This window comes from Penicillium mononematosum (assembly GCF_028829835.1).
Source record: "Penicillium mononematosum strain IBT 11891 chromosome Unknown utg000005l:1.0-9366267.0:1.0-9372171.0, whole genome shotgun sequence".
NCBI lineage: Eukaryota > Fungi > Ascomycota > Eurotiomycetes > Eurotiales > Aspergillaceae > Penicillium > Penicillium mononematosum.
This window is the reverse complement of record NW_026643275.1, coordinates 6440744-6460794: the sequence shown is the minus strand read 5'-3', so window position 1 is coordinate 6460794 and position 20051 is coordinate 6440744. Positions and strand designations below refer to the sequence as shown.

General features: G+C 50.7%; 9 protein-coding genes across 9 annotated transcripts; 5 read left to right on the top strand and 4 right to left on the bottom strand.

Moving 5' to 3' along the window:
* Positions 1–244: 244 nt before the first annotated feature.
* On the top strand, positions 245–1339 carry N7519_010631 (Kelch repeat protein; the record flags this gene model as incomplete). Its single annotated transcript, XM_057297404.1, is given in 3 exon segments — positions 245–410; positions 506–1184; positions 1195–1339. 3 exon segments carry the CDS (start codon positions 245–247, stop codon positions 1337–1339), a joined length of 990 nt encoding a protein of 329 aa, XP_057145286.1.
* A 490-nt stretch (positions 1340–1829) lies between these two features.
* On the bottom strand, positions 1830–6174 carry bud4 (uncharacterized protein; the record flags this gene model as incomplete). Its single annotated transcript, XM_057297403.1, has 5 exons — positions 1830–2453; positions 2510–3207; positions 3262–5001; positions 5073–6033; positions 6085–6174. 5 exons carry the CDS (start codon positions 6172–6174, stop codon positions 1830–1832), a joined length of 4113 nt encoding a protein of 1370 aa, XP_057145285.1.
* A 1802-nt stretch (positions 6175–7976) lies between these two features.
* Positions 7977–9782, top strand: mrh4 (ATP-dependent RNA helicase MRH4; the record flags this gene model as incomplete). Its single annotated transcript, XM_057297402.1, has 2 exons — positions 7977–9430; positions 9479–9782. The coding sequence occupies 2 exons, from the start codon at positions 7977–7979 to the stop codon at positions 9780–9782; spliced, it is 1758 nt and encodes a 585-aa protein (XP_057145284.1).
* A 557-nt stretch (positions 9783–10339) lies between these two features.
* N7519_010628 (putative carboxylesterase) lies at positions 10340–11509 on the bottom strand (the record flags this gene model as incomplete). The annotated part of the gene is made up of 1 exon (XM_057297401.1): positions 10340–11509. The coding sequence occupies one exon, from the start codon at positions 11507–11509 to the stop codon at positions 10340–10342; it is 1170 nt and encodes a 389-aa protein (XP_057145283.1).
* A 960-nt stretch (positions 11510–12469) lies between these two features.
* N7519_010627 (SET domain-containing protein) lies at positions 12470–14497 on the bottom strand (the record flags this gene model as incomplete). The annotated part of the gene is made up of 2 exons (XM_057297400.1): positions 12470–14323; positions 14384–14497. The coding sequence occupies 2 exons, from the start codon at positions 14495–14497 to the stop codon at positions 12470–12472; spliced, it is 1968 nt and encodes a 655-aa protein (XP_057145282.1).
* A 1284-nt stretch (positions 14498–15781) lies between these two features.
* Positions 15782–16384, top strand: N7519_010626 (mitochondrial 54S ribosomal protein uL14m; the record flags this gene model as incomplete). Its single annotated transcript, XM_057297399.1, has 4 exons — positions 15782–15796; positions 15852–15936; positions 16023–16247; positions 16314–16384. The coding sequence occupies 4 exons, from the start codon at positions 15782–15784 to the stop codon at positions 16382–16384; spliced, it is 396 nt and encodes a 131-aa protein (XP_057145281.1).
* A 241-nt stretch (positions 16385–16625) lies between these two features.
* N7519_010625 (DNA-directed RNA polymerase II core subunit RPB9) lies at positions 16626–17477 on the bottom strand (the record flags this gene model as incomplete). The annotated part of the gene is made up of 4 exons (XM_057297398.1): positions 16626–16670; positions 16746–16857; positions 16919–17206; positions 17293–17477. Coding segments are annotated over 4 exons (630 nt in total), but the record flags the coding sequence as incomplete, so codon positions are not given.
* A 294-nt stretch (positions 17478–17771) lies between these two features.
* pin1 (peptidylprolyl isomerase ESS1) lies at positions 17772–18469 on the top strand (the record flags this gene model as incomplete). Its single annotated transcript, XM_057297397.1, has 4 exons — positions 17772–17774; positions 17825–18231; positions 18285–18401; positions 18460–18469. 4 exons carry the CDS (start codon positions 17772–17774, stop codon positions 18467–18469), a joined length of 537 nt encoding a protein of 178 aa, XP_057145279.1.
* A 666-nt stretch (positions 18470–19135) lies between these two features.
* Positions 19136–19865, top strand: N7519_010623 (uncharacterized protein; the record flags this gene model as incomplete). Its single annotated transcript, XM_057297396.1, has 2 exons — positions 19136–19393; positions 19476–19865. The coding sequence occupies 2 exons, from the start codon at positions 19136–19138 to the stop codon at positions 19863–19865; spliced, it is 648 nt and encodes a 215-aa protein (XP_057145278.1).
* Between the last annotated feature and the right edge of the window lie 186 nt (positions 19866–20051).

The window sequence follows — 20051 nt, the reverse complement described above, 5'->3', positions numbered from 1 at the left end:
ACTATATATATATATATGTATGTTCTATGTTCTATGTTCTATGTACTCCACAGACGAATGTCATCGAGATAAACTTCGCCCCCAAGGTCCCCCTCAACAAAGTCAAACGGGTCTGCCCCTCGGCAGTCGGCCATCCGCATGAGATCACATCAGAATTAAACATATATATAAGGGACACTCTGCTTGGGAGAATTCTAAACCTGTGATTCAAGTCATACAAAGAATCCACCCCAACTCCATCACCATGGCAGCCATTCAAGCAAAATGGACCAAAGTCGTCGAGTCCGAGATCCTCCAGCGATCATCCCAGATAGTCTCCGCCATTGACAAACAGATCTATATCTTTGGCGGGGAGTTGCGGCCACGAGAACCCAGAGACAACGACGTCCACCTTGTCTCACTTGGAAACCGTGAGTGTCCCTATCCCTTCACAAACAATATCATACCCCGAGAACCATTCTCAAAACCAATACCACCACATACATACAACTAACCAATCCCACAGCCGCAACCCTATCCGCCAAACCCTCAACCGACCAATCCCCCTCACCACGAGTAGGAACGGCATCAGCAACCCTGAATGGCAAAATCTACCTATTCTCCGGACGCGGCGGCACAGCCATGGCACCGATAGAAGAAAGCGGCGCGATGTGGGAATTCGACCCCAGCGCCGACAAATGGTCCCTCCTAGCACCACAGACAAACGCAACCTCGGTCCCCGCAGCGCGCAGCTACCACTGCACAGCCAGCGACGGCAAAGACACCGTGTTCATCCACGCAGGCTGCCCAGAGAACGGCCGTCTATCGGATCTGTGGGCGTTCAGCGTGTCGCAGAAGACATGGACGGAACTTGCGCCGGCGCCGGATCCACCGCGCGGTGGGACGTCTATTGCCTTTGCCGGGGACAGACTGTATCGGATGAATGGGTTTGATGGGAAGCAGGAGCAGGGTGGTAGAGTCGATGTCTATGAGCCTGGGGCTAATGTGTGGAGCTCGCACGAGTTTGTTGCGGATGGTGTCACTGGGCCGTCGCCGCGGAGTGTGGCGGCTTTGCTTCCTCTTGTTGTTTCTGGTCGAGTTTCTTTGGTTACCCTGTTTGGTGAGCGGGATCCTAGTTCCTTGGGACATCAGGGGGCGGGTAAGATGCTCGGTGATGTGTGGGTGTTTGATGTTGAGACCAAGTTGTGGACCAAGGTTGAGGCTCAGGGGGGATGAGAGTCCTGCTCCACGGGGTTGGTTTGATGCGGATGTGCTCGATGCTGGCAGTGTTGTGGTGCACGGTGGACTGGGAGAATCAAATGATCGGCTGGGTGACCTTTGGACTCTACAGTTTTTCTAGTCTTTTAAAGAAGTCCGACGGTCTTTAATGCCAACGAAATGAAATTGTTGGAAGATCCATAGACTGAAAGAAGAGAAAGCAAGGAGAAGTTTATGTGTCATGAACGTACAGCGAAAGCATGAAACATCAAAAGGAAATCATTTGTGCTATGGGGTCTTGAATCGTACAGTTGCCATATTTGCCTCGCCCATTCCGCAACAATTCATGAGAATAATCTGACAGAAAAAAAGAGAAAAAAGTCAAGTACCATACACCAATACCAGGGAAAGTCCAAACGAAATGAACCAAAAAAAAAAAAAGGAAAAGGCAAGTGACTGTCATCGCGAAACGAAAGCAGAAAAAAAAGAAAAGAAAAAAGCAGAATTGACATGCAACAGAAGACCTCCGAGAGACAAATAAAAAGAGTAGTTATTGTGACAACTGATATCATGCACAGAAGAAGTGAAGGATGATCTATGCGTTAGTACTCTACTCATGTCCCAAGTATTGCTTAGAACATGAGAGAGCGAGTTTTTTGTCGACGCGCTTCGATACTACCGATCTCGGGTTGAGAGTGGGTGTGCTTGTGTCGAGGACGCGGGGATTGAGGCGCCGGCGCCCCAGATCCTGCAGAAGATGGAGGTCCCATCATGGCACTGTTTCGGCTCCGGACAGGAGATTGGGGTTGGGCAGGTGTGGGAATCCCACTGGTCGGACGACGAGGAGCAGTCTCATTGCTGGTTCTCATGCTACGCTCGCGCTTGAGTACAAGATCAGCCCAGGGCTTGAGTGCACCATTGCCGGAGCTAGCGCCCTTCCCAACGGCTTCAGACATGACTCGAAGCCAGCCTTCCTTATCTGCGGGGCTATCCGCATAGAAGTCAATCACTTCACCATTACCAAAGCGGATGCGGAATCCCTCCTCAACAAACATGTAGCCATCTTCTTCCTCGGCAAATGCAGATTTGCGGCGGGAACCGCCCTTTGTGCTGGTCTCCTTCTGAAGTAGAGAGGATCTGTCGTCAATAAGCTTAGAGGCCTTGGCTAGGTTGATTGTAGCGCGAGGTTGGCGCGTTGTTTCGTGGAAGGCCGTTAACTTGGATCCCTGGAGCTTGAAGAAGCGACGGCGCCAGTACTGTTGTGATTGATTAGTTTCAAATCGGCGCAATGAAAGACTTCATAAGCACTTACTGGACAGTCTCCACCCTGTTGGGAAAGGAACCCTTCCCAGGATCGAGATGCAACACTTTCGGCGTCACGCATTTCGCGAATGCAGGCATTCATGCTCTTCGGCATGTCTTCATCCTTGCTACCCTTGGGCTTAGGCACGAAGAGCAGCTGCACTTCCAATTTTCCAATCTTGTACGGTGGTCGACGCTGTGTATTGATGCTAGTCGCACTCTTCTTGCTCTTGATGCTGCTCATTTGTTCCTCGACTGCCCATTCGTTGAAGCAAGCAACATCAACAACGTGGGGACGGCCAAAGGCCTGCTCCTCGTGGTCGCTCAAGGCTACATATGCGCGGCCAAAGCTACCGTCACGCGCAACCAAATTCCGAAGCCGTTCATATACAGGAGCATTAACGTCCTTGGTCTTCTGTTGCTGCGACTGCATTTGCTGCTTAATGTCAAGTTCCTTGCGGCGGCGTGGGGACGCAAACACACGGCTGAGGGCCGAGGCCTTTTGGCGTGATGGTGATGCTGCGGGCTCTTGGGTTTGGAACTTGCTCTCGTCAATCTTCATCTGCAAGGTCAACTGGAATTCAAGGTCATTCTGGACAATGAGCTCAAACTCCTGTCCAATGGGAGCAGACTTGCCCATCTCCAACCAGGAGGTGGTAACACAGTGCAGTCCGTTATCCAAAGTCAGTGCAAAGTACGACCGTTCACCTAGAATTCGATTAGTAACAGTGAATTCAATTCGGTCTTAAAACGGGGTCTTACCGCGTGGGAGAGGAAGGTCGCAATACTTAAGGCCTACAACCTTCACAAACAAACGCCCTCGCTCTTCTCCATCTTCGAAGGATTCGGAGATAGCGGGCTCATTCTCTTCAATAGTCGAGGGGGCTTCCTGGACATTGCTGGGCTGTCCAGGGAGAGGTGGGACTCCACCCGCACCAGGGACAGGCTTTTTCTTCGGAACACCGTTGCCAGGCTTAATACTTGGGCGTCGCGGTGAGCCGTTCCAGGGGACAGTGGTCCAAGTCTGTTGGCTAGGCTTGCGTGGAGAAGAGCCAGCAGAACGTGTACCGCGCGGGTCCTGGGCAGCGCGTTCGGGAGAAGGCAGAGCCTCCTCTTCTTCGTTACGGCTGCTGGCAATGATCACTTTGGTGTTCTGCCTCATGAGATATCCTCTCTGTTTGGGGGTAGGGGAGTCAGCGGGATGTGCACTATTTCCTGGGGTTGCGGGATCGTTGGATGCTATTGCCTGGGACGGCGGTACAGAACCGGGGCTTTGGGAAAGGGCAAGATGAAACGCAACCTTTTGGGATTCAATGACACGATCAAACTCCTTGTCGAGTCCAAAGCCGAGGCTTTCTTCCTGAATGCTGAAGGGAATGTCGAGTTTCAAACAACTGCTTTGTCGCTGGGCAAGATCCGTGGGCAGGCCCAACTTCGGTGGCGAGTCAGTCTGCTTGTGTTCACGGTCCGAAGAGTTCGAGTCATTGGAGATCTGCTTGGTCAATGGAGGGACAGGAGGAGCGTGTTGGCCACTGATCTGACGGCGGGTAGCGGCCATGGACTGCATATCCGCAGGGGTCAGTGAGGGTCGTGTCTTGAGACCAGCACCAGGGGCTCGAATGGTTGCGACGGGCTCAGGAACAGACTCGTCGGATGAGCTCTCATCATGCTCTAGCTCCGGCTCCTCTTCCTCCTCTACTTCTCCCTCTTCTTCTTTATTGTCGTCTTCATCATGGTCATCCTCAATGGGATGGCGAATGACAGAGTCTGGAGTGGAGGGTTCGGAAGCTTGGTCTTGCGGCATCTCAGGGGTGAGAGGCCGTGCGAGGGACTGACGGATAGACGCCATATCGAACGACTGGTCTTGAGAGGCATTCGGCTCTTTGCATGCCTGAGAATCTTCGTTTAGCGGTGCAGGCTTTTGGGCGTCGTCCTGGGTTTCAGCACTAGGGGTAGTCTCTCCTGACCCCTCTTTGTGACTGTCATATCCAGCGTGTTTGCGCTCGGCGGCTTCGGCAGCAGAGCGTAGCGAGTAATTGCTGTCCTCGTCATATTTGGCCCGTTGGTCACGGGACGACAGGCTGTTGTCTGACCTGTTCTGATAATAATCCGTGATAGAGTACAGGTCTTCATCGTTCTCTTCCTGTTTAATGATTACACTGGAGCTGTCATCCTCATCGGTTTCCATGGATGGAATGGGAACATCAGGGTCATAATGGTCGTAACGGTTGGGGCTGGAAGCAATTTGAGAAGAGTCATCGAAGCTGTCATCCTCGTAGCTGTCACCCTTGCGAATACCTCGCAAGATTGAGTCGCGAGAAATGCGAGGCGGAGAAAAGAAGTTCTCCTTGGCCTCATCATCTTTGTGGGTATCGTCTCTTGATGTAAGGCTTTCATCTGCTCTAGGAAGCTCCAAGGGTTCCTCGATATTGTTGGCGTGGTCATCATATTTCTCATAATCATCATCTCTTTCCTGGAGCATCATGAGACGGAGTCTCTCCTCTGTATGGACCCAGCGCCGGGGATATCAGACTTGGTATATGAAGCAGGAGCAGGAGGTGCAGGAAGCACACGCTGGCCCGCGCTACCGAGCTCAAAGGCAGCAGCGAGCTTACCAGCCGAGGATGGACGCGCACCAGACGTGCGGTTGACCGATGGCAAAGGCGGGAGGGGACGTCGCTCGCCATTTGAGTCCAGCGATTCGACGCGTGTGTGCTGAGAAGACCCTCCTTCACGTGAGATAGGTCGGTCCTCGGTGCTGTCTTCTTCAACGTCTTCGACGAAGGGATCGCCGTCACTGTTTGTGCTTGGGCTCATAAAGCGCCAGTCTTCGGGCAACACAACAGGGGTCTTCTCGATATCTTCCAGCGAGGCGTCAAAGCTATCATCACGCTCAATGGATGACTCGGCCTCAAAACTAAGATCCCCCTCTTCCTCGGACTCGTAGCTGTTCTCTCGTGACTCAGATGCGACTGAAGAAAGATCCGGTGTTGTCATTTCATATTCATTGACTTGAGGAGGAGCGTGGTCAAATGTGACACTCTTTGCATGTCGATGCCCAGCACTGCCATACTCGGACCAAATATCATTCTGAGGGTCAAATCCCTTGCCGTACCGGCTACCCTTAGATAGCGAGGACTTGCTTGGCGATGCTTGGTCTTTGCTCGGGGATGACGGGCGAGAAATCTGAGTGGTATCTTCGTCGAATTGCGACTTCGCAACATTCATTTGGCTGTCCCGTTGTGGAGACCTCTCTGAGGCCAAAGGTCTGTGAGGGAAAACTACTGACGCCGGGTCATACTCTTGACCACCTTCGAGGAACATGCTGTGATTCTTGACCTTCGACACGCGTTTCAAATTCTCGAGTGACGGGCGCTTCGTGGGGAAATAACACCCCTCTGGATCATAAGGTGCTTTATTCTCGGCTCCCTTGGGGAACGGCGACGGGGAGTCGCGACCTTTCCAAAAGAGGCGTGGGGAGTTATTGTTATTCAGAGACGAGACATCGTATGCAGGCGATTCGCCATGCGGCATCTGCTAGACTTGTTAGCATATTTTATCACCAACCTATCGTGCCGACAGTACCTTCGTGACTTGGTTCCAGCTAGGCGAATTGCGCCTCCGGGCCATGGGGCTCACTTCGGAGAGTGGCCGCTGACCAGATCCGTTACCCATACTGACGTTGATTTTGCTAGTAACTCAGTACACGAAGTGTGCAATCGTAATAGAAGGCCAAGACAGGACGTCTATGATGTGTCAGTATTGTTTATCAAGTCCTGATCGGCGAGTGGGTTCACGACTGATTACAAAGGGCGTAAGGCAAAATCGCCCAGGAATCAGGTACCATACCTTTCTTAATAACGAGGAGTCGCGTGGGAAATAGTTGGCAGTGAGACCTGATGCATTCGCTGCAAAGGCGTAAAAGTCGTGTCGATCGTGGCAGGAATGCTGCGGCAAAGGGCGAAGGCACCAAAACAAACCCGAGTTGGGTGTCTGGGTGATAAACCAAGGCCGAAAAAAAGGGGGAAGGGATAACGAAGGGATACGAACGCCAACTCTCAAGAAAAGCTAGCAGGGAAAAGAAACAGAGACAAAGAAAGAGGTTGTGAAGAAGAGTAGTAGAAACAACGAAACTTGATATGTCTCTCCCATGGATTCAAGTGGATTGTTACCCCAAGCAAGAGTCTGTTGTTGCGGGAGTTGTCATGGCAACGGCTGGCTTCGAGTGTTTCAGCATCCCGTGACATTGCGTCAGTTGGCTAAGATCGACGCTAGTCTACAAGTGGAATAGCTTCCGTGGATCACTTTCGGTATTAACATGCACTAAATATAGCAGTACTGCTGTAGGTTGTGAAAGCTTGAATCTTGCTATCTGAGATTCTTACAGAGTCCAATCCTCGTTTCAGGTCTACTCCAGACAAACGCTTCGCGCAGCTAGGTTTGATAGGTGGTCTTTTTTTCCTACCTCGCATCAACCAGACCATCTCTAGTAGCCCTGCTCAAGTCGGATATATGAGCTCACCCAGACGCTGTAAATATTGCAGCTCTGGAGGCAACAGGTTGACAGAAAGAGGACACTAGGCGTCAAGTGGCCTAGTGGAAAATAAAAGGGGATCTCGTGGAGGGATCACTCTGACCACTATCGGTTTCCCTAATTAGGAAATAGGCCCTATTTGTAAGAAGTAAAAGGCCTCCCACCTGCCAATCCGCCCCAATTAGCTTAGCAGCTGCGGAGTCCGAAGTGTACCGACAGAAGTTGAGTATGCAAACCCTTGCCCCGGCCGGTCCGCATATTCTTAAGGTGACCTAGGTTTATGGAGGATAGTCCCCTGCACGCTGTTAAGTAAATTGGGTTCCCCTCCCCCCCGGGGTGTGGCGGTCCTAACGGGACGGGATTCGTGGATTGGCTGGTACACATCTTTTTTTATATGACAAATTGTGGGGTGAGTATTTGGTTCCTATCTTCCGTGAGGAAATCTGGATTGATCCCAGACACATACGTGTACTGAAGTAGTTGTCTATAGAAAGGAATTACCTAGAAAACCCTTGTCCCAACAAACCACAGATGGAGAACTATGATAAAGTACCTTTTATATGTAACCTTAACTCTTGAAACAAGTATTCCCAAAGATTCCAAAAAGGGACAATATGACCACCGATTTTGTTGTGTTACCGCCTGAGGCAGCAAATACTACCTGAGTCAGCAGCATAGTCACGTCACCTGATCATGTGCCAAAAGTTTATGATCTGCGCTAGTCCGAGAAAGGAATGGCGTCTATAATCGCGGAAAAAAACATCTGAACCTGTTCTGGCCTCTTCTCTTCGATTACTTCGTGTTTCACACTTCGCGCATCTTATCGATTTAATTAGGTAGAATGCCTCTGCCAATTCGCTCTTCGATATGTTTTCTATGTCAAACTAAGGCGACCCTGATCGCCCCATCGATTCTTCCGACGTCATGGCAGACCACACGAGGCATGGCCACCGTTCGATTGCGCCGCAAGGCTGCTCGAATGGCGCTGTCGCCTACTGTTTCCAAGCCATCTCTTCCATCTCCTAACAAGCCACGACGGGAACGGCCCGGTCCCTTTGCCTCGATGAACCAGACTCAGGCACGGATTCGAGACACACCACGCACAAGATCACAGGCGGCCCTCAAGCGTTCAGGGGAGGAGGGCAAGACGGAGAAGAAGGAAAGCCCATTGTACAAAGCGTTGAAGATGCAGACAACTTTGACACCTGTGCCTTATGGTCGACGTTCCGCTATCAAGGCTCGACTTGCCGACATTACCAGCTTCGACCACTTCCCTCTCCTTCCCGCAGTTCGACAGTCAATCTTCGCTCAGGCTCTGGCTGGTCTCACTGATGTTACCCCCACGCCCATTCAAAGACTCGCGATCCCCGAACTATTGCTGGATGAATCCAAGAAGAAGAAGAAAGTGAAGAAGGCGAACGAAGATGAAGAAGAATACAATTTTGACCAGTACCTTCTGGCAGCCGAGACGGGCTCGGGAAAGACCCTCGCATACTTGCTTCCAATCGTCGATGCTATCAAGCGTGCTGAAGTCATTGATATGCAGGAGGAGAAAGCTATTGAAGAACAAAAGGCACGAGAGCGAGAGGAGAGAATGAAGAACAAGGCATTCGATCTGGAGCCTGAGGAGCCGCCAATGACAAACGCCGCTCGTCCTCGGGCCATCATTCTCGTTCCTACTTCCGAATTAGTATCTCAGGTTGGATCCCAGCTCAAGGAGTTGGCCCACACTGTTAAGTACCGCTCGGGCGAAATCTCATCAACTTTCACTCCCCGCCGGATCAAGAACACCCTCTTCCACCCCGCCGGCATCGATATTCTAGTTTCAACTCCTCACCTTTTGGGCTCTGTTGCGAGGACGAACCCCAATATCCTCAGCCGAGTCACTCATCTTGTACTTGACGAGGCCGATTCCCTAATGGACCGATCATTCATCCCAACAACGTCCGAAATCATTGCCAAGGTTGCTCCGTCACTCAAGAAATTGATCCTCTGCTCAGCCACCATCCCCCGCAGTCTCGACAACCAGCTGCGCAAGCGCTTCCCTGATATGCAGCGCCTAACGACTCCGAACCTGCACGCCATTCCCCGTCGCGTGCAGCTAGGTGTCGTGGACATTGAGAAGGAGCCATACCGCGGAAACAGAAACCTCGCCTGTGCTGATGTCATCTGGTCAATCGGCAAGGCCGGAGATAGACACGAGCACACCGAGACATGGGGACCGCTCAATGCGTACATGGAGCCGAAGATCAAGAAGATCATCGTGTTCGTCAACGAACGCGAGGAAGCCGACGAGGTCGCACGTTTCCTGCAATCCAAGGGCATCGATGCTGTCTCGCTATCCCGTGACACCGATTCCCGCAAGCAACAAGAGACCCTCTCGCGCAGTTCACAGAGGTCAAGCTCCCACCGACTGCGGAGGAGATCATGATTAATAAGAAGAAGAACCGCGCCGCCGGCAGCATTCCCTTTCGAGCTCCCTGAGCGCCAAGAGCCTATTCGCCGCCTTCCGGACACCAAGGTTCTTGTCACTACCGATATCGCCTCCCGTGGTATTGATACCCTGGCAGTGAAGACAGTGGTTCTCTATCACGTGCCGCATACGACCATCGACTTCATCCACAGACTGGGTCGTCTCGGCCGTATGGGCAAGCGTGGTCGTGGTGTTGTCCTGGTGGGCAAGAAGGACCGCAAGGACGTCGTCCGTGAGGTTCGCGAGGGCATGTTCCGTGGCCAGGCTCTGATCTAGATACAGATCTGCATCTGCGTCTGGATCCACGCATACCCGCATTTACCATTGTATAAATCCTGTAACATGTAACATACATGGCGTTGGTTTGAGGTTTTGATTTTTTGGGAACTGGAAAACGACTATACATACCCATTGTCGCTGCGATAGTCATTGGATCTTTGGAAGTAACTATGTACAATATGCAATCATATATGACGAACCTAATTCTCCTCTTGTATAACGACGTCCGAGTCCAATTGCATCGAATATCTAAACAACATTTTATTCCATTCCAACTTCTCACACGGGTATCTGCCTCCCCAGCCTTCGCCAGAAGTCACACCTCTTTTTCAACTGGACCAGCTTCACATTCTCGAGCCCATCATCCACAACGACTAATTCCTCACCCGTACGAACGCCTGGCACACCTGGCTGCGAAGCATTGGTCACCTTGTGTGCATTCGGATCTCCTGTCTGGAAGAAACTCGCAAAAGCTCCTGCATAGCCTTCATAGACGACCGGGTTAGTCTCTTGAACGGTGTTGATTTTGTTCCACTGGTATCATCCAAGTCAGCCTATGCCACTGAAATCAGGAAACTCCCCAGAAGGAGGAGCAACAATGAATTGGAAGAACAAACATAAATAGTATCACTCGCATGCTTCGCCGGGGAAATCGTATACTCTCCGAGATATCCTCTCTCCGTCGCGGCCGACGAAATCCAATAAGCCGGACAAGCAAGCACAACATCCCGATAAACCAAGCCAGCCCGGACATAGGAAGTATTATAGCTGTCGATCGTCTCTGTGCTCCCTTCAGCGGGATAAAGAGTTTCCACCTCACCAATCTGCTTGCCCGATAACCCAGGCACGAAACCGGAAAGCCACTGGTGGAAGCTCGCAGCAGAGGAATTAAATCCATTTAGCAAAATGGGACTGTCAAGGCCCGATGGAACAAAGTTTTCGCCCTCATGGCTATTGTACATTCCCCACACAAACTCTGTGTTCAGGGAGCGCCTGTTCACGGTGTCTGTGAGTGTCTCAACGAGGAAGGTTCCGTCTATCACAGGCGCCCAGGTGTAAGAGCTCGTTGTCCAGGTGTTGCTTGCACCAATGATCAGGCTTGCATCACGGATTTTCTGGACGTCCACGGATTTGAGACAGGCGAGTGTCTTACCAGCGTGGCGGCTGGCACAGCCTGTCAGGCTCGCCAGCTGGGAGTAGATTTCTTCTGCTTCGGGTGCGTTGTATTTATACGTCTTTGGCCAGAAGGGCGAGCTGGCAAGGGCTTTGGAGAAAAGTTTCGGTTGGCCATGGCGGCCATTTGCGAGGACTTGCGCGGCTACTGAGCCTGCACCGGCTGACTGGCCCCATATTGTTACGTTGTGAGGGTTGCCACCGAAATGGTGGATGTGTTTCTGGACCCATTTCAAGACATATTGCTGGTCCAATAGCCCCGGGTTTAGATCTGAGGTGGGTGAGTCTTTGATTGCCTTGCCTGGTAGGAAGCCGAAGGCATTGACGCGGTAGTTGGAGTAGATAACAACGTAGTCGTTAATATTGCTGACATTGAGGACCGGGAATGACGATGGCGGCATTGCGAATGTCGCGCTGCCTTGGACGAACGCTCCGCCATAGAATACGACTAGCACTGGTCTGCTAGTATCCTTGGCTAGGCCCCACGGCCGTGAAAATAGACCCAAGTAGAGACAGTCTTCAGTGCCGTTGACCGTGCGCTGGGGGCACATGTCGAAGTCCTGGTTTGTGTCATAGACGTCTTCCGTGACCTTCAGTGGTGGCTGAGGCGCACGAAAGCGGTTCTCCCCTGTTGGTGGTGCAGCAAATGGGATCTTGCGAAAATATGAGAGGTTGTAGGTACTGTCATATTGTCCTTGGAAGGATCCGTAGTCGAGGGAAACTAGAGGGTTGTCCCATGCAGTGCTGCCAGTGACCCCCAAGCCGAGGAGAAGGGGGGGCAATGAGATTTGAGAACCTCATTTTTGGGTTTCAGCTGTTTTCGCTTTAGAGTTAATGTTCCATTCACCTGCTATGTTCAGCCCGGCAGTCGCCAGACAGGCCATATATAGCCTTTCTGTGCGCAATGAGAAACCATCACCCCATTTGGCGAGAGAACTGGCATTCGGTAAAGGAAACCCCGAGCTTCTCTATTGGGCTCTCCAGCAATTTGGCCGTTGCCAAGCAGACCCTCTTGGGTTTGGCTACGAGAGCAGCTTATTGGTGCAGTTATTGTTGATGTCCGGGGAAAAATGCGGGGAGTTGTGCAGTGGATGTCGATTCGGATTCGATCAACCCGATAGATCGTTGATCATATAGTGAGAACCATAGTTAATAGGCAAATCACCAGGACACCGATTTATATTTATATTCAACATGTCCACAATTAGTGTCAGAAAGTAGCCAAGGGAGTCCGCGTGGGAACGAAGCCCAAAGTAAACGCTGTCCCCTCCAGATTCCAATCCTGAAAATGCATCTCTGCAAGAAATCAAAACTCCAGAACCAATTTCCATGCAATATAATGCCAGTTAAACAAGTATTGTCACAAATGTCCAGTCTCATAAACCAAAACTCCATCCTCACCCCGTCTTGTCTCATAGATCAAACATGGCTCCAAGGCTGTACTGTTTACATAGTCATACGAAGTTCTCTAGTGCGACGCCGAGTTGCCCGAGCATCACGGCGAGACTCAGTTACATCACTGGTCTCCGTTTCTGGGGTGTTTGTGTCAGAGAGCTCGGGGTGGGGGTGATCCCAAAACTAACGCCGCGGTCTCGGCGACAGATACGTGATTGTGCATCGGGGGACAAAAACCGATGGATGGTGCGGTGGTCCATTACTCGCTCTTCGCCATCCGGGCCTTTGTCTGTTGATGGCCACTGGAATCCGTACAGCTTGGAATGGCGTTCGCAGCGTGGACATTCACGCCGCGTGAGGTACGAGTTTGACTGAAGGAACCATGTATCACAGGTCTGACACTCCACCCAGCGGTCATACTTCTGGGCAAGCAATCGTGGTGTCTTGGTATAGTCTCCAGGGACTCGGGCAACCTGTGACTCGGTCTCGACGGAGTCTACAATGAATCGCCGCTTGGTACGAGGCTTTCGCTTTTTGGGCTTATCCACAACGGTGTCGCCGTCTAATTTGGTGGAATTTGATAAGTCTGACAATCCTTCTTCGGGGTCAATGTCCATGGGGTGGGTGGTGATGGGCTGACCTTCAGGAGAGGCATCGGGATGATCCTTACCATTGAGTGCTTTCGACTCACACGGTTCCAACGTAGTGCCTTCCGTCTTGATGTGGGCTTCAATGTCATCCTCAGTTGTTGGAGTGGTTGACGTCGACGACCGGTGGGATTGGTCGGCGGTGGAGTTTAGAGATTCGCAGTCCGTTGGGATAGTAGAATTAGTGCCATTTGTCCCATTTAGATTGCCTTGGGGAGCCACTCTTAGTTGCCCTGACCCTGTGGCAACTGGAAGTAGGGGTTGTGAATCAGCTGGCGATGCCACTGCGGTTCGCTCGGTGATCTCCTTCTTCAGCTCAGACACCTGGGGTGCAGTTTCCGCCAGAAGAACAGTGGGAATCAGTACAGTGTCCTGTATAAGAGTGCTGTCCGATCCGCGCGTTGGGGCTGATGCTGATTCTCCAGTAAGTTCAGAAACTGAGATCTCTTCTCGCAACTTAGAAACTTGTCGTTGGAACTTTGCACGTTTGCGCGGAGTTGAACAAGACAAGGTAGAGGAGCTGTCGGATTCCTCCACATCCGAGCTGCGTCTGCGTTTCCTGCCCACATTGCTATTTTCAGCCGGTGTATCTTCAGTTGGTGTAGCTTCAGACGCGGGACTGGACTCTTTGCTGTTCGTCTCTGTATCAACATGCGACGACCAGCCATTCCGTACAGCAATCTCGCAAGTATGACATAAACACTCGCAGTTGTCAATGCCAAAGTAATCCTCCCCGTAGGAGACAGTGATCTCTTCTCCTTCGTGAATGTCGCGCATGGCTAGGACAGACATGCCCTCGTTGCCCCTGGTTGTCAAGCTGCCATTGGCATCACAGTCATGATTGGCAAAGCGAGCAGGACCTAGGAAAAACGATGGGGCTTTGCGACGACTTGACATCACGATGCTGAAGTCTTTACGGGTCAAGCCGAGATCCAATTCTTCTTCATGGGTCATAGACACAAGCGTTCCGCTCAGGTGTTTGATCTCCTCGCCCTTTTTTATAAACCTGCGAGCACAGATCGCAGCCTCATGTTGCGTGATGATGTATCGATTAGTCGTGGTGACCTCAAACGGACAGTCTGGAAGATACATCTGAATGTACTTGCGGAGGTGTCGGCGGAACCACTCCTTCTCACGAGGGCTCCGGAGGTTTGTCATGTACTTCTTTAAGCCTGGTATCTCAAGCAGCTTGCGTTCGGCCTCTGGGATGTCCTTGTCCACAATAACATCGTGGAGGAGAATGCGCCCAATATCGTCATCGTGGATTCCGCGGGCAGGGCTGTACTTGGTGCGGTTCTTGCGGGTTGTGGTCCAAAAATAAGCCTGTCAGCAGCAATTGTCAGTGGACAGATCTTTATATTAAATTGCAGGCAAAGAGCGTACGTGATCCACTAGCGCATCGGTTGCGACATCGTCATAGCTGGCCAGTTTAGCCAGGGTCAAGCGCTCGCGGCGTTCGGCGTCGGGCGAGCTCTTTCGCGCTCTCTTTGGAGGCATGATGGACGTAACAAGAAGCTGAAGTCTGCTAGAGATCGAAGCGGAAGAGAAGAGGTGGCTTCATAGAATGCAAAGCGGGTGCGAAGGGAGTTGGGGAACTGTGGAGGGCGGAGGTCCGAGGGATGGGGGTCGAAAAATGATTCGAAGCGCAAGACGAGAATTAAAATGAGTGACCGGCAACCAACACAAGGACCATTATCAAGTAATTGTCACCATTGAGGCTGTTCCAAGGAGAAAGGCCTCCTGCGCAGATGTTTTTAGGGGCGGAACGGACACTCGGGAGTGCCAGCTGAGACCTTGCCGTCCTCTACTTTTACTTTTACTCTTCCGCTTTTCCCCTTGACGTGTTTTGGTTTTGCTCTACTAATAATTGTTCGATATGAGGTGATTGATTATTGTTAGTATCCCATTTTCTACCCTGTATATGTTTGTTTTGACTTCATTTTACGCGCCCAGCTCGCATACAACAATATGCACCGTGCGTCAAGCCATCCAATCCTCCTCCCATGTCGTATCACCGCAATTACACCCAATCAAAATGGTCTTTCAGATCAAGTGATCGTTCTTTTTCTGTCTTCCGCGTAAAATCGTATTGTATATCATCCCTCAATGGGTATGTATTTGCCGTGGAATATCAGCAGCCAATGAACTGCTGGAGAATCTGATAGATCCAAGTATGAACATCGGATGCTCGCCTTCGTGGGCCTTTCCAGGAGTAACTCGGGGGTTTTCGAGCTCAATCTTGTTCTGCGTATGACTTGGGAGGATATAAAAGCCAATCTATCTTGATAAGTGGGAAAATAAGAAAAAGAACAGGACTTTATAGAACTAAATCCGGGGTGTTTTTGAACTATATATTTAGTTGATGCCGCATGGATCGAGTCAGCAAAAGTCAACATAGGGTGTCATCTAGCTACCAATGTAGCCAGGAAAGATAGATACTCCTCTGCAATTAGCAGAGAAATCCAATTGAGAATAATGATCACACAGAACATATCAGGGTATCTTACGAACAAGCGGCGCTTCTAATGCTTGCTTAGAACGTACCGTGGCTGGTATGATTGATTGAATAAAAGGCAGCTTTTTATGATCACAAAACTAGACCAACCTAATAATAATTGAATAATAAGACGAAATCCATTCCCCGAAAAGCAACTTAAAGTCCTATTAGACATTGTATAGAACGCATAGGCCCGGATAAACCTACTCTCCGGGGAAACCTCCCTCCGGCCGCAAGAACAAATTGCGGACAAGCATTATCTCCAGACCAAGTACCAGAACACAATGATTCAATTAAAGGTGCGCAGGCGATACCCGTTACCGTCTCGGAAAATACTGACCCTCGTTCCGCCAGACGCTATTAAATTGCATCGACAACTCCGGCGCCTCGATCGTCGAGTGCGTGAACGTCCTGAAGAAGAAGCGGCCCGCGACAATCGGTCAGTCTCCACGATACTCGAACCCAGCATACAGCACGGCAAGAAGAAATTGAGAATCCAAGCTAACATCGTGATTGGGTATCTAGGTGACCGGATAGTTGTCGTCGTCCAGAAGCAGCGATCTGCAGGCTCCGAAGCCACCACCGCCGCTGCGCTCGCCAATAAAGTCCGCCGTGGTGATATTCGTCATGCCGTTGTTGTTCGCGTGAAGAAGGAGTTGCAGCGGCCTGATGGGTCTCTTGTCCGGTTTGGTGATAATGCGTGTGTATTGGTCAACAAGTCCGGAGATCCCATCGGGACGAGAATGAACGGTAAGTGCTCCGGGGAGTCTGAGATTACCGCTGTCTCCACGTTTTTAGATACTGATACCTCTACAGGTGTGGTGGGACAAGAGCTACGGAACAAGAAGTGGTCCAAGATCTTGTCATTGGCGCCAATCCATGTTTAATATTTCTCAAGTTTCTACAATCGTTGGAGAGCGCTCTTTGTTTCTTTAATTGGGTTTCAAATCCATATGTATTCTTAGTTGATAGCATCAGTTTCACCCCTGTTCCGAAATCTCCACGCATCTTCCCCCCGTTCCTGCTCCGAATATTCGCCAAACTCCGATGATGTCGCAAAAAAAAACAACAAGGACAAAAAAATCAAGGGTATCAGAAATTGGAGACCGCATTGCAGAAAGGCAGAGATCACACGTAGACTTGGCCACACGCGCAACAGACGTAGTAGAGTTTCTGAGTAATAGAAGCAAGTGTCAGCGCATGAGTTGTATTAGAGGGTCAGGAATCCATGAAAGGATCAGTTCTCACCATGCCGGTTTCGGCAGATCGTTGTTGTGATTGGAAAAAGACCGCTTCGGTTTCGCCGCAGCTTGGACAGAGCTTGTTGGCCCGTGGGAGCTGCAAGTCACAGGGGGTTAGCCTATGGATGCTCAAGAAGTTATAGAGCTGGGGTATACGCCCGGGGCTCAACTTCAGAGGACTCCAGGCTGTCACCCACAGGCGGCGCAACCTCAGAGAGATCCTCGTCCGGGGTAGGGTCGCAAATAGAACAAGTGACAATATCACCGCAAAGAGTACAAAAACCAGGAGCACAAACCGTGGGGTCAGACGTCACATCCTGGGTGACACCGGCAGTATCACCGACTTGGCTATGGAGATGATTTTGGTAAACACAGTGAGAGGACGCAGGTTCGCCAACATGGCAAGTACGGCAGGTGAACATCAACTGGTTGTTGACACGGTCCTCCTTCGGATAGAGCAGGTTGGAGCTATTGAAAAGTAAGCGAGCTGTCCTCGGGTGGTATGTGTCGCACCATCGATCAATTTAAGCCGGGGCGCTTGGAAAGAGACTTACCATTCACGGCAGAACTTAAAGTGAATTTGATCCGATGGCTTGGTGTCGCCACCAGCGGTGGAAGAAGGGCTGGCAGACATGCTGCGAAGATGGGCAAATGCGCTGTATTGAGATACTAAGCGCAAAGTAATCTCTGGAAAAATCGTGGGTACCGAGACAGTGGCTTGAAGATGGGAGAAACAACAACTTAAATGCCTCCATAGTGATGGCCGGGGAGATTCGAGGAAACGAAAGCACGTGATTTCAAGAAAAGTCACGTGGTATATATAGTCGGCCGCGAATTGGTCGGCGGAGGAGCTAAAGCTTGGACTGTGTTTGTATGGTTTGCATTTCACCCCGCAGTTTCCCGTTCACCATACAACGGTTGCTACTGAGATCAATCTATCGTTTACCCTGGAGACTTCCGTTGGAGTGTTATTGATCTGTACATTATTATTTACACAGAAATTCTCAAAATCTTTAGATCTGATTTTGGAAAAATGGTGGGATCAGATCATCTTTTCAGAAAGTTTGCATAGCTGACTCTTCCAAGGCCGACACAGGTCTTCCCGCCGGTTGGGAAGTTCGCCATTCCAACTCTAAGAATCTCCCATACTATTTCAACCCTTCTACAAAAGAGTCTCGCTGGGAGCCACCTGCGGAAACTGATACCGATAAGCTGAAAGTATACATGGCGCAAAACCACACCCCGGCTGCTCGCCCTGACCCCTCTGGCGAGGGCGAGGGCAAGGGCAAGATCCGCTGCAGTCACTTGCTCGTCAAGCATCGCGATAGTCGCCGTCCCAGCAGCTGGAGGGAAGCTGATATTACTCGCACAAAGGAGGAGGCGATTGAGATTCTTAAGGGTCATGAACAGCGCATTCAATCTGGAGAAACTACCCTTGGCGACTTGGCAGTCGCTGAGTCCGACTGCAGCAGTGCCCGGAAGAAGGGCGATTTGTGAGTTTTTCCTAAGAAATTTACGTGCCAGATGTCTCGCTAACTCCTGGAAGGGGCTTCTTTGGCCGCGGCGAAATGCAAAAGGAGTTTGAAGATGCCGCTTTTGGCTTACAGCCTGGCCAAGTCAGCAGCGTTATTGAGACAGCATCCGGAGTTCACCTCATTGAACGGTAGGTTTAATTCTGGAAGTGAAGTGAAAAATGGCTAATCTCGGATCTCGCTCTCTAGTGTCCAATAATCGCATGCTCCTATGTCTTGGTCGGTTCAGCTGCGAAAAATTTTGATCGCAATGCTTTGCAAACCCTGGTCTCACTTCTTGGAATAATCTTCAAAACAAATAAGCTACAATGAATGAAATGCCATCTTTGTTCTCTTCTGGTTGATGAGTGTCTTGTGTCTTGTCTCGGGCAGAACCAATCGAGTAGCGGAATCCGCGACAACCTTTCGCCCGCCATAGAAAGATGCCAATATATATCTTTTGAAGATGAAGTCTCGGAATGCCCAGATGTTTTGAAAGAAGGTTTGAATATATCACAGGATTTGAAGTTGTCTCTTTGGATCCAACAGAATGGACCTCGAGGATATGCCTGATATCATAGTTAACCCCCAACTCTAAAATAGACTCTCGTCCCAGGCTAACAATAACGCGTTTAGGCCTAGTAGGTAGTTTAATCGCCGGAAGGTTCCATTGGAAAAGGTAAATCGAGAACTAAAATAAGCCGCAAGATTACAGGTCGAGGTCAAAATAGGATGTCAAAGGGGCATTGAGCGCACGCAAAACACTGCTCTTACAGACGAGACACCCCAGATCCTCTGCTTTTCTTCTACCATCTTTCCTCTCACTTTCTCTTTTCCACCTCTCTCTACCACTTCCTTCCTCACACTCTCTTTCCATACACCAACTATGAGCAGTGTCACCCTTAATCTCCGCCAGAAACGGTCCATGATGCGCCTTCTTAATCAAGGCCGCTCGATTCTCGACTACAAATTCGATAAAAACGCCTTCGTCATCCCCCAGTGGATCTTAGCGCCCCCAGAGGTGCGCAATGCACTGAACACCCTCCAGTACAGAGCCATGGTAGCCGTCTACGGCATGAAGAACCTCATGATCGTCCGCGCCAACCGCTACTTCGAGCTATGCCCAAAGAACACGGGCTCCAATGTCTATCAGCTCCATCAATCCTCCATGCGCCGTCTCCTCGAATGGAAAGAGGATTGGAACTTCGCCGACCCGACCCTTGCAGGCGCCGCCAAAATCCCCCCGTAACGCCCTGCATTTCTGTGTCGACTCAATCGCCTACGGAAAGTTTACCTACGTCTACACCAACAAGATTGATGGCTTTATGTCTGGTCCTTTCCAGAACTGGCGCCAGCTTCGTATGGAGATCGGGCACCTGGCTTTTCGTCTCATGAGCCATAGACCGCACGAGTACAACGAGTGGCGTGTCTGGTGGGAGGGCAAGTTTGCTGATGACATGTGGAAATGGGAGGTTTGCCTTGAGGGCCTGATCCTGCCTACCTGGGAGGAGATCATCGACGATGTTTACCTGATGATCAACGATCGAGTTGAGGATGCCCAAGACCTCGCCAACACGTTCTACATCAGCACCCCGGCAGTGGCTTCGAAGACTTAGCTTAGCTCTGAGCACCTGGGCTTTGTTTTTCCGCAATTACGATTCAATGGATATGACAGCAATTACAACGAACATATGACTTGGGATTTTGATATGCTTTCGGCGCTGGTACAGAGCGGCCTGGTGGGAAATACGGGCACTGGAGATGACTAGAAGTTTTTGAGGTTGATTGTGATATCTTTCCTT